Raw genomic sequence first — 14472 nt, forward strand, 5'->3', positions numbered from 1 at the left:
CATAATATCGCAATCACATATAAAACCTTTTCATTTGTGATCACAAAATGGCCAAAAGAGGCCGCAAAGCCAGAGGATCGGACGAGGAGTATGACGCTAAACCGGTTCACAAGGTATCTTCGTCGCGATATAAACACAGAGAGCCCATGGACGTGAACCTGATGATAGAGCACGACGAGGTGGAAGCTGACAAGTAAGAGTAGATAAATACTGGCATTCACACAGTTATTATACACTGACTAATACACACTCTTATGATTATTAGGGAATGCAGCGTTTACTCACACATGTTCAGAAACAACGAGCCGTGTTGGAGGTCGGCGTACGCCAAGGGCTCGACCAGGCCCGCACGCCACCTCTGCGTCATCTGCGGGTTCTTCGCGAACTACAAGTGCCGGAACTGCGCAAGCCGCAGAATCGAGGGCATCGACAGCTACTACTGCAGTCTGCGCTGCCTCGAGGTCCACAACGAGACGAACTGCGGGAAGGCCGTCCACCTGGCCCAGTGGTAGTCAGTCGTCCATCTCAACGTCATCCTCGAACAGGAAGTTGGGCATTGCGTCTGAAAATTAAATTGGTTAGCGTTTAGAGTTTAATTTTGTTTTATGTTGATGGTACATGTGGGTAAGATTTAGCTGTGTTAGCGCTAGGCTTATATCTATCTAACTACAGTTATTTAAGGTACCGTTCTTCACCGGTTTTGCAATGTTGCAAAAGTGGATTCCCACTTCGTTGAACGCCAGGAGCAGTTTCAAAAAGTCTGCAATGCTCACGGTTATGCTTCTTCGCTCCGATAGTCCGCTGTTCTCCAGTACCTCCATGCAAAAGTCCTAAGGTAAATGGTTAGTGCCACAACATACTTTGAAAGGCCTCTCTGTCGGTATTTGGTTGTTTATTGTACACCACGACTTATAATTAGATTCCAGGATTGATAGTACTGACTGCTTCTTAAACAGGCTCCTCAGGGTCCTCCTTTTCCTCGAAAAACAGACCCTTATCATTCCATCCCACTCGCCAAAGTCAACCTAATATACGCATTTAGTTATCCACATAGATGTGCATTATGTATATACTTACATACATATATGTATATATATGTGTATTATCTATATTATAGTTGAGTATACATCAGTGCCTACACACGCACCTAAGTATATAAATATGTGTAAATGCGAAACTTACAACGAGAGGCTCTTCCCTCGGCACTATCTTCACAATCATACTTTCAACCTTCGGCGGTGGGTTGAAACTTCCTAAACAGCTTTGGATTTGAGCAAAAACTACCTGGAGCCACCTTACACACTCTCGTCACTGTGCAGAACAGGCGAGTGTTTATGGCCAGTCTGCCATATTTATCGTCGTTTGGTGACGCGAGCAGTCTTTCTGCGAATTCTCGCTGGAAGATGATGATTGCGCTTCTGAACAGCGGCCTGTGCGATAGAATCTTAAAGATGAAGGGGCTTGAGATTTGGTACGGCAAGTTGGCAACACAGACGTCGAACTTTGGGAAATTGGTCCTCAGCGCGTCCGCCTCTATCACTTCCAGGTTACTGTAGCCCATCTGCAGGCAGCGCTTCTTCACTTCTCCGATCATGCGTGCATCAATATCGACTGCTATGACCTTCCTGGCCAGTGGCACCAGTCTAACTGTTATATTTCCAGTTCCTAACGCGTTATTTTGTTTTTATTTTATATTTTATGTGTTTATTCATTTCCATTATGAAATCATAATAATATAATTACGCGTATGTTGTGTACCTGGTCCAATCTCTAATACTGTATCCGTGGTTCTGATCTCAGCGGCTTGTACTAGTTTATCGAGGACTCCTGGGTTTTTCAACATGTGTTGGCCAAATTTCTTCACGAAAACCATGCCCTGGTTGGTCGAATGGGATCTCACGTCGATTGTCGACCTTCCAAGCGTTCCCAACCCGGCTGATCGTACATTTAAGTTTTTTGGTCCTAAAATTTTTAGTCTAATTACTTTCCGTACCTAATGGGACCGTGCGATAAGGTTCTATTCTATAGTTGCTTTTAGTTCTTCGTGTTGCCATTATGTTAAACAATAGTCTATACTTATCTTTCAAATTTGATAAAAATAACATTTATATTACTCATAAATATCGCCATCTATTTTACAAAGATTCCTTACACATATACTAACTAGTTTACAAATTATTTGATTTAGTGGTGTCACAATACTACATAACAAGTGAGTCTCTGAACGACTCTTCGTAGGTGTCCAGAGCCTTCTTTGAAAAATACTTTACATCAATATCTGAGTCCTGGCACAGTTTAATCAGGGCGCTACAAATTAATCAGTGTGTGTTACAACACCGTTTAAGGCATCCGTGTGGGCAGTATACTCATCTATCTAAAATTGCTTACCATTTTGCTTGAAGAAACAGTTCAGGCTTCTCGTTTTTGTATATTACAAAAAGGTTCGCCAGTGAATTTACGCATACGAACCTTATGTTTGGAATTGAGTCCTGCAATGTTATTAACTTAATCCGTTTATTTATCATAGACTTACTGTTAGTGAGTCCAACAGCAGTGGTACGATGTGTTCAATTGCGTTTTCAACGTCAATCGACTTGGCCACGGCCTAAAAACAATCATTAAACATGGATTTATTTACGTTAGTCTCCATTTCACACATTCACACACTCATAGCTATCCACGCACATACATATCTAAGTGCCTATATATGTTTTTAGTCCTTACCACCAGTGACTGCAGAAGTACTATTTTAATTGCGCACGATATGTTTCTGTTGCTTCCGTATGTGGACTGCCGGGGCATTAAGTATAACGACTTCAGCTCTGATAGTATAAACTTAACGGCCCAGATGCTTCCGCACTCGTTGCATATCTTTTCGAGGCTGTTCAGTACTGCGTTGCGCACCTTCCAGACGTCGTCGAGCAGCAGCTTGAAGAGCACGTTAAGGAAGTTCTGCTCAAATATGGTCGCTCCGAAGTGACTGAAGAAGCTCGTCAGTCTCTCCGCTATCACCAGCCTGTTTCTCCACACCGAGTTTTCGATTGACATGTTTATCGTCTCTATCAGCTGCTCTCCTATGACTCCGTAGAACTCTTCTCTGTCGCAGATGAGGTGTATGTTTTCGACGACGCTACATTTTTGTCACATCAACTCCACTTACCACAGGCGCACTTCCACGAACTCGTCCTCCAGCAGGTACTGCAGTGTCGGCCTCAACACGCTCATCACTTCCTTCTTGTTCAGCTTCATTGCGAACTGTCCCAGCGACTTGCACACTCCTCTCCGTATCTCCTTCGTGGATTTTCTTGCCAGCGTGTCCAGCACTGGCACGTACAACTCGATCAGTTCCTGGGACAGTATTCCGGACCATTTCGAGAAGGACTGTATCGACGCCGACTTTACTCTGTCGTTGTTGTCGTTCAACAGGCTAACGTGGCAGTCGAACAGGTTTTCCTTCACTTCCGCTTCCTCGAATATTTGATATATCTACATTAATTTTAATCGTCCTCTCACTTACTGTCATGAAGTTTTCCGCCAGGTACTGCCTCACTATCCACGACGCGTCTTCTGATGCTGACTTCAGTATCGGTATGTTAAAATTCAAGTTCTGTTCCGACGTGCACTGCTTTGCGAATACCAGGCAGCTTTCCACTGCGTACTTTCTGATTTTATCTTCGTTGTCTATTGACATGTTTTTCAGCACCAGCCAGAACATCGATATTGCGTGATCCAGCTGCACTTGTGGTATCAGTTGCTTCATGTTAATTCCTGCTGCCAGCTTCACTGTTATGAAATCCGACTCACAGAGAATTGGGAACAGTCTAAATGCTCTTTTTCACTTACGACTTACCTTCTTAATTCTGTTTGCGATTTTTCTGATGCGTATGCGTATACTCTCGGTATTAGGTAACAGGCTGATGTAGGCCCAGGGAACCAATCCTCTAAATATGTATTGGTTAGTAAACTATTTAATATGTTCGTTAATTAATTATTCTTCAATATCTTCGTGTATCAAACATTCCTTTTATATCTATTAGAACTTACGCTCAACAAACGATATTATCATCGGACATATGACGTCATTTACTAGTTCCGATCTAGAATCTACTTCAAGGACATCGTTGTTGTCAAAGTCGTCTATGATCATCATGGCGACCTCAGTTGCCTACGAACTATGTTGTTCTTAAAACCTACTTTAACTCTTATTTTTCCTGTTTCCTGGATCAGGAGGTACTCCAGCCCTTTAAATATAGACTTTAGGATCTCGAGTCCGTAGAGGAACTTTGAAATAAGGTACCAACAGTCACACATGATCGGCAAGAGTGTAACTTCGAGTGAAGTTTGTATTTCTGAATATTATTAATATAGAATTTACAAGTATGATATCGTATGTATTTGTTTATTAATTATTTGTGTTCACGATACCCATGAGAAAAGGAATCAGGAATTCATTGGAAAACTCCGGTCCGAGATGATGCGCAATTAAGTGTACCTTTTTCAAAGCAATTTCTGCCGAGTCTCGGGATAGCCTAAGATCCTCCTTGAACAACTTAAGGTAGTCATGGCCCTCGATGAAGACTGTAATTTGTTTTTCCTGGTCATTACCAGGGTCAGAATTGATGGAAGAGCATGGATCAATTGATTTAATTGTTAAGGAAGTGACATTTGAAGGTTGATTTAATATCGAATCCATCCCATTTTAATGTACAAATATAACATATATAGAATGTTAAAATATAAGGACAATGTAGTAAAAATTATTAGAATTTATATTGGGTAGTAAAAATAAAATAATAAAATAATATTATATATATTTTTAAATACACATCAAATTAAAATATAAATGTTATAAACATAATAAAAATTTTTTTTAAAAATACAATTGATTTAATGTTTTTACATAATACAAATTGTAAATAACAACAATTGAAATCAATATTGTCAAAATTTTCTGATACACTATAAAAAGATTAAATAATATTATTTTATTATAATTCATTGTTTATTTTAATGATTTATTAAATATTTAATTATAATCATTATTGCATATTTTTTCATATTATCAAGGTTATATTTACTATTTACTATCAGACACTTATCACATTCCTAATACTATTATCCTTATATATTATTTATAAATAATTAAATAAGAATTATAACTTTAAACAATTATAAATTCTCTTTTATCTTCCCCATAGGTGTGATTTATTCCGAAAAATGTGTAACATAAAAATGATGTATTTGTGAATTATATGTATATCTATTAACATTATATATTTTTTGTTTAATTTTATGTAAAATAATGTATAGAAGGCTATGAATTGTCTTCTTGTATAATAGTAATGGAAGTTTTAAATGTGCTAACAGGAAGAAGGTTGACCGTACACCTTTTGTTAATCGAATTTTTTATCGCAATAAATGTATTATGTATATATGGAATTATACTGAGTAAAAGAGCTTGCAATCCCAAGCGTTTTGAATTTAAAATACACCCTTCATCTTTTATTACGTCTACTTTTCAAACCCCTAAGGTATTATATCATTAATATATACACATAAAATAGTTAAATTGATTTGATGTGTTGGTAATTGTTTATTAATTAATATGTTTTAGACTTTTGGTAGTAAATCGCAATCATTTGATGGACATAAGGTATTGTTAGTTGGTTTTAATACGTTTGTAGTCACTAGGAGACAAGGAAGTGCTGGTTGAAAAAGATGTGTATCGAGGAACATTGGACAACGGGCTTAAATATTCGTTTCATAAGAAGAAGATGGCGAACATAGAAGCATTTCTCCAAGTGTGTTCAGGAAGCTCAGACGAAGAGGATGACCAGAGAGGGATTGCACACCTATGTGAGCACATGATGTTCATGGGAAGCAAGTATGTTCATGCTTAGAATTAAATAAAAATCACTTAAATTTTAGTAAAAGAAGGAGGCTGAATAGCTACGGAGTGAAAACGAACGCGTGTACAGACTACAACCACACGCTGTTTTACGTGATAACAGATAGTAATTTGGGATGCAATAGAAGAGAAGAAACCTTAAAAAGAATGTTGGAGCCGCTTTACGAAGTGATAGAAGTAGGTTGCAGATGTATTGAGTCAAATGATGTTAGGCGCCGACGCAATTTAATCAATATGAACTCGAGAAGGAGAGGAAGGCAGTGTTCTCAGAAGCAAGAATAATACAAACCGCAGAGTACTATAAGAATTGTAATGCAATAAAGATATTGCACCATGAGAATATGTAAGTGTGGAGAAGATGGGTCAAAAAAGGTGTTTAGGCTCCCAAAAAGGTTCCCGATTGGAGACCTGGAAATGATGAAAACGTTCACAGTGGAAGATGTTAAGAGGTTTCACGACCAGCACTATATTCCGAGTAATTCACACCTGTTCATACAAGGTATGGCTTCTATATTAGTATGTTTATGTGATGGTATTAATGGAGCATAGGAGACATGGAGGAGGAGGAGGTGGCATCAGCAGTGAAGAAGATATTCTCAAAGGCAATAAATCCAGCAAACCTTGAGGAAATACAACTGGTCTACAAGGACACGGAAAAGGAAAGGTATGGGTTGATAGTGGAATGAATTAAATTTATAGGAGAAGGGGGATGCCCGCAATAAAGAATGTGTATGGCCAAAAGGGTAAGTGTTTAATTTGATACAGATTCATTATTTAATAGAACCTGGGTTTCATATTTGGTCATGTGACAGGTTGTCGTCGTTCTCGTTTGAAATCATGAGGAAGATGGCAGTGCCGGAGATCCACACGTTCGAGGACTATTTTAAAGACACACTTAACAGGCTGCTCTACAAAATCGTAAACATCAACTTCTCAATAATCAAGAGGGACCTTCAGAAGTATAAGCTCGTGACGGGCAACTTCTACGACTGCGTCAACGAGGGATGCAGAATACACTCGCTGGACATAAAGTGTGACCAGAACGAATGGAAGGACTCGATATGTTACGTTATATCGGAAGTTGGAAGGTTTCTGAGCGAAAACATAAGCACTTTGTACTTGAACTACGCGAAGGACTCGCTGTTGTATGACTTTGATAGTTTAGAAGAAGATAAAAATAGCACGAACAGGTTCATAGAGAATGAAGTGTGCAGAAGAGCGAACTTGTCAGTGGAACAGCACAAGGATTTAATTAAAAGGTCCTACGAAGATATTGATCCCGGAACTATAAGAGAAGGGATGAATAGGGTATTTAGCTGGTACAAAAAGGACCTAACAGATGTGAAGGTGTTCGCAACAAGTTTGACTCCAGGTGAGTGGTTATATTTGAGGATGGGAATTGATATGTGTAACTAGTTTAGGTAACATAAGGATACAGATGATAGTGAGAGTATATATGCAAGTTAATAGAATAAAAGGCTGTGAATATTAATAATAATGGGATTAGATGTGACCGTAGAGGAGGTTAAAGATGTGTTTTACAAGTCACTTGACAGAAAGGTTGAGTCGAAAAGTGTACAAATAGATGTAAGTTATAGGTATTTGTACTGTATAAGTGTTACACGTAAGTTATGTATTGTGTGTGTAAAAGTTATGTACATTATATATGTTATTGTCAGTGAGTAAATGGTAAATACATATTACATAAATGTAACACATATGTGAGTATAGAATATGCACATAGCATTGTCATAATGTATAGATGCCGGATCGACTTTTGAACAGTGAGCAGATAAAGGAAATTGTCTCAAAGTCAAGTAGTAAAGTGTTCCCTCCAATGGATAAAAATTTTCATCTGAAAACATTTAATAAGGAAGAGTACGTTAGACAAATGCCAATGGAAAGTAGAGTATTGTTTGAGGATTATTATGGGAAGTTTAGAGAGTATTTAGAGAAAGTAAAGGATGTAGAGTTGTATGAGCCAGTGTCTAATGGAAGATCGTCAGATTATGAGTTGTTTTTAGAAAAACAATACAAGTGTGACCCAAGTACGAAGGATGATTTGAAGTACTTGTATAGCCTTATGAACTCGAATAAGACGATGATGAGGACGAAGCCATGTAAACTATATGAAAACACGATTAAAAGCATCAAGGATGGTGATGTTGGTAGTGAAGATGAAACAACAATTGATAAAAATAGTACACAACTAGAAGATTTAAAAACAGAAGATGGAGAAACAAAGTCGGACGCGAATTATGTAAATAAGTACACTGATGGATATACATCATACACACTTAACAATAATGTGAGAGTTAATAGTAAAATAGTAGAGGAGAACGCAATACACGTTTCAGCAAACATACCAATAATGGAGTACATGACAAGTAACAGTATGGCACTGAGTAGCCTGAAATCGCAAGGCACCAGAGAGGAGAAGGTTAAGATGAATAAGATGATGCTGATGCTAATAAGCGGAAGTCTGATGGAGAGTGGATCAGTAGGAGACCTGGATAGAAGACAAGTGGAGCTGTTCTGTGAGTTGAATTCAATAATGGTGGACATATCGCTGACTTCGGACTACCTGAACATCAATTTTGAAATACCACTGGCGTCGACAAACGAGGAAAAGAGAGTAATGTTGTTGGAGTACTGCCTCCAGATGGTAAACATGCTACTGGAGAAGCATCAAATAAAAAGAGACGAGTTCGAAAGAGCAAAGCAGAAGTTGATAAATGATGATACGGAGTATAAGAACAGCATCAAGGTAAGATTATTGCTATTATCGGTTTTGTTATTGTTATTGGTAGTGAAACCAGTACTAATAGTAATGGCGTTAGTAACAAATGTAGTAGCTTTATTATCGGTGATAGCAGTAGCAATAGCACAAACACACTATATAGGATTACGGCTATGGAGAGCTGGTGAACAGTATGACAGGAGGATTGGGGCTCTTTCACGACGTAGATATGAAGAAGATGAGTGCAATTAGATACGAAGACGTGGTGGAAGAGACGAACAAGCTGTTCAACAATACACAAAAGGAAGTGAACGTGGTGACCAATGTGAGTTGCGATGAGGTGAAGAAGTTGGTTCTGCAGTACCTGAGTAGTTCAGATATAGTATCAAAATGTCGCAATAGTAGTAACGGTGAGCATGGACAGCAAGAGGAAGTTGAGATTGATGGTAAGAACGATGTTGATGGTGATAAGGAAGATAAAAGTCGACCGATCCCAGCAAATTATTATAGAAAAAATATGGTAACACTCTTTGAGGACGTAACGGATAAGGCAGTAGTATTGGTGGGAGGACACGCACCAAATTCAAGTGGATTTCTATCAAATGGGAAACACATGAGTACACTACTAGAGGAGACACTAAAGTAAGATAGATAATAGATGGATTAGACTAGGTATTTATACATATAACAATTTAACAGTGGTACTATATAGTTACACACGTAAAGTATTGTTGACTTACCTGTGTAAGTTTTATTAAATTGGTATACCATGCGGTAAATGATTGTATTCTTTAGGGCATCGGCGGAAAACCCAGGGGAAATTGGTATTTTCTAACATTAAGTACAGATAAATGCTGATTTTTAGAAAATGTGTGTGCACTGAGAAGAGAGTTGTGGATGCATCCAGCCTTTCCAAAGGCGGCCGGAGACTTGTTTATGCAAGTGCTGGACTCGGATCTGTTCATAAACGTAAGAAATAGATATGAGTGCATTAGCTATGGTCGTAAATGGCACATGGGATACCATATATGCAACTGATACATACATATATTTATTTATGTATGTATTAACGAATGCAAGTTTATATGTGTGTATGATTGATTGTGTGTATGTTTTGTTTATTTTTTAATAGTAACTGATTGTTGGTTTAGCTGAGGACAATTAAAAATCTCACCTATGAAACGACGATCAATGTTGTGACCAATGACATAAACTACAGCTACTTTGTTATATCGAGTTTCTGCAACAATAGGAACTACCCAATGCTCATGTCTGAGATTTTGAAGTATCTGAAAAGCCTGGCAAGTACGGAGGTCCGGCTATCAAGCAGTAACTTGGAAAGGTGCAAGCAGGTGATAAAGAATAGGATAAAGTGCAGTGGGCCAGGCTACCACTTCAAGAACATGACGGGGATACAGTTGGCAGAGGCAACAACGAAGAATTTATTGGCGCTGGTTGAGTACGAGCAGGTGCTGGACATGATAACCCCTGAGGACTTCACCCTTCTGATGGCGTCGCAGGTGTACGGAATCGACGAGCACAACCTTTACACGAGGGCGCTCTACTCAGATACAAGTTGATAGTCAGCATACTCAGATCACCGTCGATCACATTACCATTGTGCCAAATGTGCAAGTTAAAATACTGTGTCATTACACACTAAGTCGTACTCTACATACGTGGTTTATCATTATGTATTGCCTAATGTGTGTGAATGTGTTGAGTGGAGCACATGTCTGGAATAGATGTATGCAGGTACCTCTGAGTGCGAATATATGTGTGATTATAAAAATGTGTATTTAAATTATTAGATTGGAATCTGGCTAGCCATTTTAAAAAGGTGGAAAAAGTTGTATTTGCTCGTGAGTTCACTGGCGTACTTGTACGAAATGTCAACCTGGCCCGAGTTGAGGCGCTTCTCGAAGCGGGAGGCCTGAGAAAGCACGTATCTCCGGCTCTCCTCGAGCTCCTCGGAAGTCGGAGTCCTCAACTGCAGCGAGCACTTGAGTCGGGGTTTGGTGAGCATCTTCTCGGCCCAGTCGTAAACCTTCTCGGACTGCCTGAGCTCTTCGGAATCAGTCAGCGTGAGAGAGTCGAGCTCCCAAACGACAATGGCGGCCCTGGCAAACTTGAAGCTCAACTCCCTCGTAAAGGACTTGAGGTTGTTGAACATCTCGTTCTCGCCAGTCATGTTGGTGGCGTTGTTCAAACTGTCGTCGGCATTGTTTGTGACGTTGGAACCAGCGCCATTACTGTTTAACAAGTTGCCCATGCTGTAATAATTTGGGTACCTCAGTAGGTAGTTGGACAGCACCGAAAACAGGAAGTCCGCAACAACGTAGCACCTGTAGTGGGACTTAAGTTTGCGGAACAGGTCTGCGAGAGCGTAGAAAACGTATTGAAAACTCGTCGGAAACGATATGACATCGAGTGAAACCAACTTAGCAACGATTTCCACCATGCAGTTGCCGACGTGTTCCTTCAGTGAGGGATCAAAAGAATCCTGTGAAGTGGCGTCGCTGGGCGTAGAATTGCAAACCGACTTGAGGTACATGTTGAAGTAATTTTCGACAGGGAGGGTCATCTGCTTCAAAAAGTCAAGATTATCCTCCGTGGTGAAGTTGGAACAAAATAGAAAGGACAGGACGTCACTCAGAAGTCCACTGCTTCGCAGAAGCACGCAGTACCCAAAATCGTTTACCAATCCGCCCATTTCGTACTAAAAATGATTAACTTTTGAAATATTAATTTGAGATAAGAAACGGAGAGAAGATGAGCACGAATCAGCACTAATATGTTGCTATAAAAACGTACGTTTGAAACATGTGTAAACAGCTGCTGTAGCTGTTCAAAGTAGTTCGCCATACAGAAGACGTGTTTTACCAGAGCACTGCGCTCGTGCACTTCCACCAGCTTCAACAGCTGGATCGACGTTCCCATCTTTAGGTCAGAAAGGTAGTGCCACAACTTGGTGGATGAGTACACAACGTCCAACTCGTTGCTGTTGCTCTGCACAGTGCTGATCGGGGCATATTCGCTGGTTTCGCTATACGCGGTACTGGACGACTTGTGGTCTTCGCCCGAGTGGCCTTTCAAGTCGCGCCAACTCATGCGGCCCACGGTCTCATTCAAGTCGTCGAACACGTTCAGTGGAGTCCAATCAACCAGCTTCTCGTTCGAGCTCGATGCCAAATCAAGTTTTTGAGACTCGAGCTTCTCTTCGGGTTTAACGGACGAGTTACTGGAAAACATCTGCGAAAGCTTACCGATGGGTGAGCTGGTAATCTTGGTCTCCCCGACCAGAACCAGGCGTTTGTTCATCCAAACAGGGAACTCCAAATAGTTTTTCAAGTTCTTTGTAAAGTATTTCTTAACGAGTAGGTCATACTTGGCCTTAAACTGTATGAACTTACAGGGTTCCAGAGATAACATGATGTGATGTAGAAAGTTCTAAATCATCGTTAAACATTATGTCATTTTTTCAATATGGTTATCTGGTCGTAATGACACTTGGTAAATATCATAGCTATTAAAGTTATGTAACGACACTCTAAAGTTGATGAGAATGGCTAGCTAGGGAATACCTGCATCCATTGTATTAGGTTCAACTGTGTTGTCACTTCCCTCTCTATTGAGTTCAAGTAGTTCATTTTCTTCTTTTTCATTTCGTCCAGTTGCTGCAGGAGCATCTTCTTGCAGTAGTCTATCTTGTTCTCCACGCCCTTGGAGTTTGCGTATATTTGCGATGTTGAGTTGTGGCAGTTCTTGATCTTGTCGGATATTTCGTCCCTCCGCGACTTCAGCTTCTCGTCTGAGTCAGAATTCTTCTCGAGCGACAGCTCGTACGTGTCCAGAGTTGACATCAAGGGGTGGTCAAAGAAGCTGGGCTTGCTGTGCTTTCCGAAGAGTATGCAGTTGTTGCAGAGCAAACAGGAGCACTAAATAATTATAATCACGTGTTTTGTTGGAGACGGTACCTTCAGGCAGACCATGTCCACGACTTCAGTTGGATGATGTTCGCACAGTCCAAACTGGTTCGGTGACTTGGAAGATGGCACCCTGATGTGCCTTGAAAAAATCCTCGTGCTCCCGTGCTGCTTCATGTCACAATCGGTGCAGAAGTGCGCTCTAAAATATAAGTGTAATTGTGGTACGCGTACCTGTCGGAATGGCAATACCACTTAGCCATTGCAGATTCGCACATATCGCACACGGCATCGGGGACCTGCACCCTCAGGGGTGTGAACTCAAACTCGACGGCAGCATATAGGAAGACCTGTTCGGGGTCTGAAACGCGATACAGAGTGTTGAACCTTTTTAAATCAGTGTTTGTGACAAACTCCATGGTGTTGAAACCGTTTGGAATCTTAATCTTGAGAAAAGCGTCTGATAAAATAAATCTATGTTGCCGGGCATACCATGCAAGTTGTTAGAATCTTGAGTGTAATTGTAAACTCTTCCCATTGCCACCTTGAACAGGAGCATCCTGAAAGTCCCAGTTGGATTTCCTAATAGTTTCAATGAATCATGGGCTAAATTGGGGTTTATACCTTGAAATCCAGATGGAGGAGCTATCGTACCATACTCAAATAGCTGGTTTGTATAATCAACAGTCAGTAAACCAGATGACACAGAGTTTTCAAACGATTGGGGCGGCTCCATCTTATTCATATCCATCCAGAGTGATAGAATGGATCCTCCAAATTTCTGTAAAACATTAGATATGTTGGTAAAGCATAAACATGTGTAAATATAAATACGAAGATTAAGATTGAGAATAAAAAGTATATATCAAACGGCAATAAAAATAAAACTAAATGTAAAAAATATGTTGTTTTATTATACCTGTTTAGATTCAGAATTAAATGTGTCTAATTCATTCTTATCGCAAAAAGTCCATGAATTTGTAATGTGTAGCTCTGTGGTATGAAAAGAAAGCTGTAAGAAGTATTCCAAGAGTGATATTTCCTCTTCTTCTTCCAAAGGAAAAAGTTTAAAAGGAATGCTCTTCTCCATTTTATATTTTAATGATAATAATATATGAATTATTTAAATGAGCAAGAAGGAGAATTAACCAAACATTAAATGGTAACAACTATTAAACAATGATGATTAAAATAGTTTAACATGTTTTTTATATTAGAATAATGTACATATTTAAAATAAATTGAAATTATTATAAATTGTAGTGTGTAAGAAAATTATGTAGTAAATGAATTTTAATAATTCCGATTTATATTTATATTAGTGTGTATAATAATAAATTTTAATTATTATATTAAAAACTTGTTAATTGTCTCTATCGATAGCTTCCTTGAATTTCTCAGATAATATGTCACATATTTTAACCATATCATCTAGGCAGTCTGAAAATACGTCCACAGCTGGCTGGCCTATAAGAAATATTATCAATGGTGTAATTTATATTGGTTAATTTGCGTTTTTTTGAATATAATATATATACATGATTCCATACCGGTTGTTTGGATCCTTACGTTCATTTCTGGCTCCATTGGATGAGGTACTGAATATCCAGCAAATATTACGTCGTCACGTTCAACTAAAACTGCCCTTAAGGTATTTCCTAGTGTATGATCCTCATTTTCGATAGAGAAGGTTATGTTAGGTGATTTATAGTCGACTTTATCCATTATAGATTAAAAGAATCATTGTAATATAATATACATAATATCGTTTATTTAAAATATAATATAAGTAATTTAATTATTTTAATCCCAACACATCTTTTTAAACAACATTATTGTACATTATAATCACATTAATGTAAGATATATTTATACATATTAAATTTTACATACACAGT

General features: G+C 38.9%; 5 protein-coding genes across 5 annotated transcripts; 2 read left to right on the forward strand and 3 right to left on the reverse strand.

Annotated features, from left to right (window-relative positions):
• Positions 1 to 47: 47 nt before the first annotated feature.
• On the forward strand, positions 48 to 512 carry TOT_040000439 (uncharacterized protein; the record flags this gene model as incomplete). Its single annotated transcript, XM_009694069.1, has 2 exons — positions 48 to 193; positions 266 to 512. The coding sequence occupies 2 exons, from the start codon at positions 48 to 50 to the stop codon at positions 510 to 512; spliced, it is 393 nt and encodes a 130-aa protein (XP_009692364.1).
• TOT_040000440 (dimethyladenosine transferase) lies at positions 513 to 2105 on the reverse strand (the record flags this gene model as incomplete). The annotated part of the gene is made up of 7 exons (XM_009694070.1): positions 513 to 562; positions 686 to 830; positions 861 to 1025; positions 1183 to 1253; positions 1282 to 1665; positions 1759 to 1962; positions 1994 to 2105. 7 exons carry the CDS (start codon positions 2103 to 2105, stop codon positions 513 to 515), a joined length of 1131 nt encoding a protein of 376 aa, XP_009692365.1.
• Positions 2106 to 2201: 96 nt separating this feature from the next.
• Positions 2202 to 4693, reverse strand: TOT_040000441 (phosphorylase phosphatase; the record flags this gene model as incomplete). The annotated part of the gene is made up of 10 exons (XM_009694071.1): positions 2202 to 2307; positions 2389 to 2489; positions 2534 to 2605; positions 2725 to 3130; positions 3161 to 3486; positions 3518 to 3821; positions 3851 to 3941; positions 4045 to 4165; positions 4195 to 4349; positions 4426 to 4693. 10 exons carry the CDS (start codon positions 4691 to 4693, stop codon positions 2202 to 2204), a joined length of 1950 nt encoding a protein of 649 aa, XP_009692366.1.
• Positions 4694 to 5342: 649 nt separating this feature from the next.
• Positions 5343 to 10228, forward strand: TOT_040000442 (uncharacterized protein; the record flags this gene model as incomplete). The annotated part of the gene is made up of 15 exons (XM_009694072.1): positions 5343 to 5531; positions 5615 to 5653; positions 5685 to 5884; positions 5929 to 6085; positions 6121 to 6251; positions 6289 to 6407; positions 6458 to 6572; positions 6608 to 6651; positions 6690 to 7316; positions 7416 to 7495; positions 7671 to 8675; positions 8812 to 9290; positions 9444 to 9472; positions 9514 to 9590; positions 9800 to 10228. The coding sequence occupies 15 exons, from the start codon at positions 5343 to 5345 to the stop codon at positions 10226 to 10228; spliced, it is 3720 nt and encodes a 1239-aa protein (XP_009692367.1).
• Positions 10229 to 10455: 227 nt separating this feature from the next.
• TOT_040000443 (RNA polymerases I and III subunit) lies at positions 10456 to 14299 on the reverse strand (the record flags this gene model as incomplete). Its single annotated transcript, XM_009694073.1, is given in 8 exon segments — positions 10456 to 11367; positions 11412 to 12098; positions 12233 to 12586; positions 12605 to 12776; positions 12809 to 13034; positions 13067 to 13355; positions 13494 to 13624; positions 14125 to 14299. The coding sequence occupies 8 exon segments, from the start codon at positions 14297 to 14299 to the stop codon at positions 10456 to 10458; spliced, it is 2946 nt and encodes a 981-aa protein (XP_009692368.1).
• Between the last annotated feature and the right edge of the window lie 173 nt (positions 14300 to 14472).

This window comes from Theileria orientalis, chromosome 4 (genome assembly GCF_000740895.1).
Source record: "Theileria orientalis strain Shintoku DNA, chromosome 4, complete genome".
Taxonomy (NCBI): Eukaryota; Apicomplexa; class Aconoidasida; order Piroplasmida; family Theileriidae; genus Theileria; species Theileria orientalis.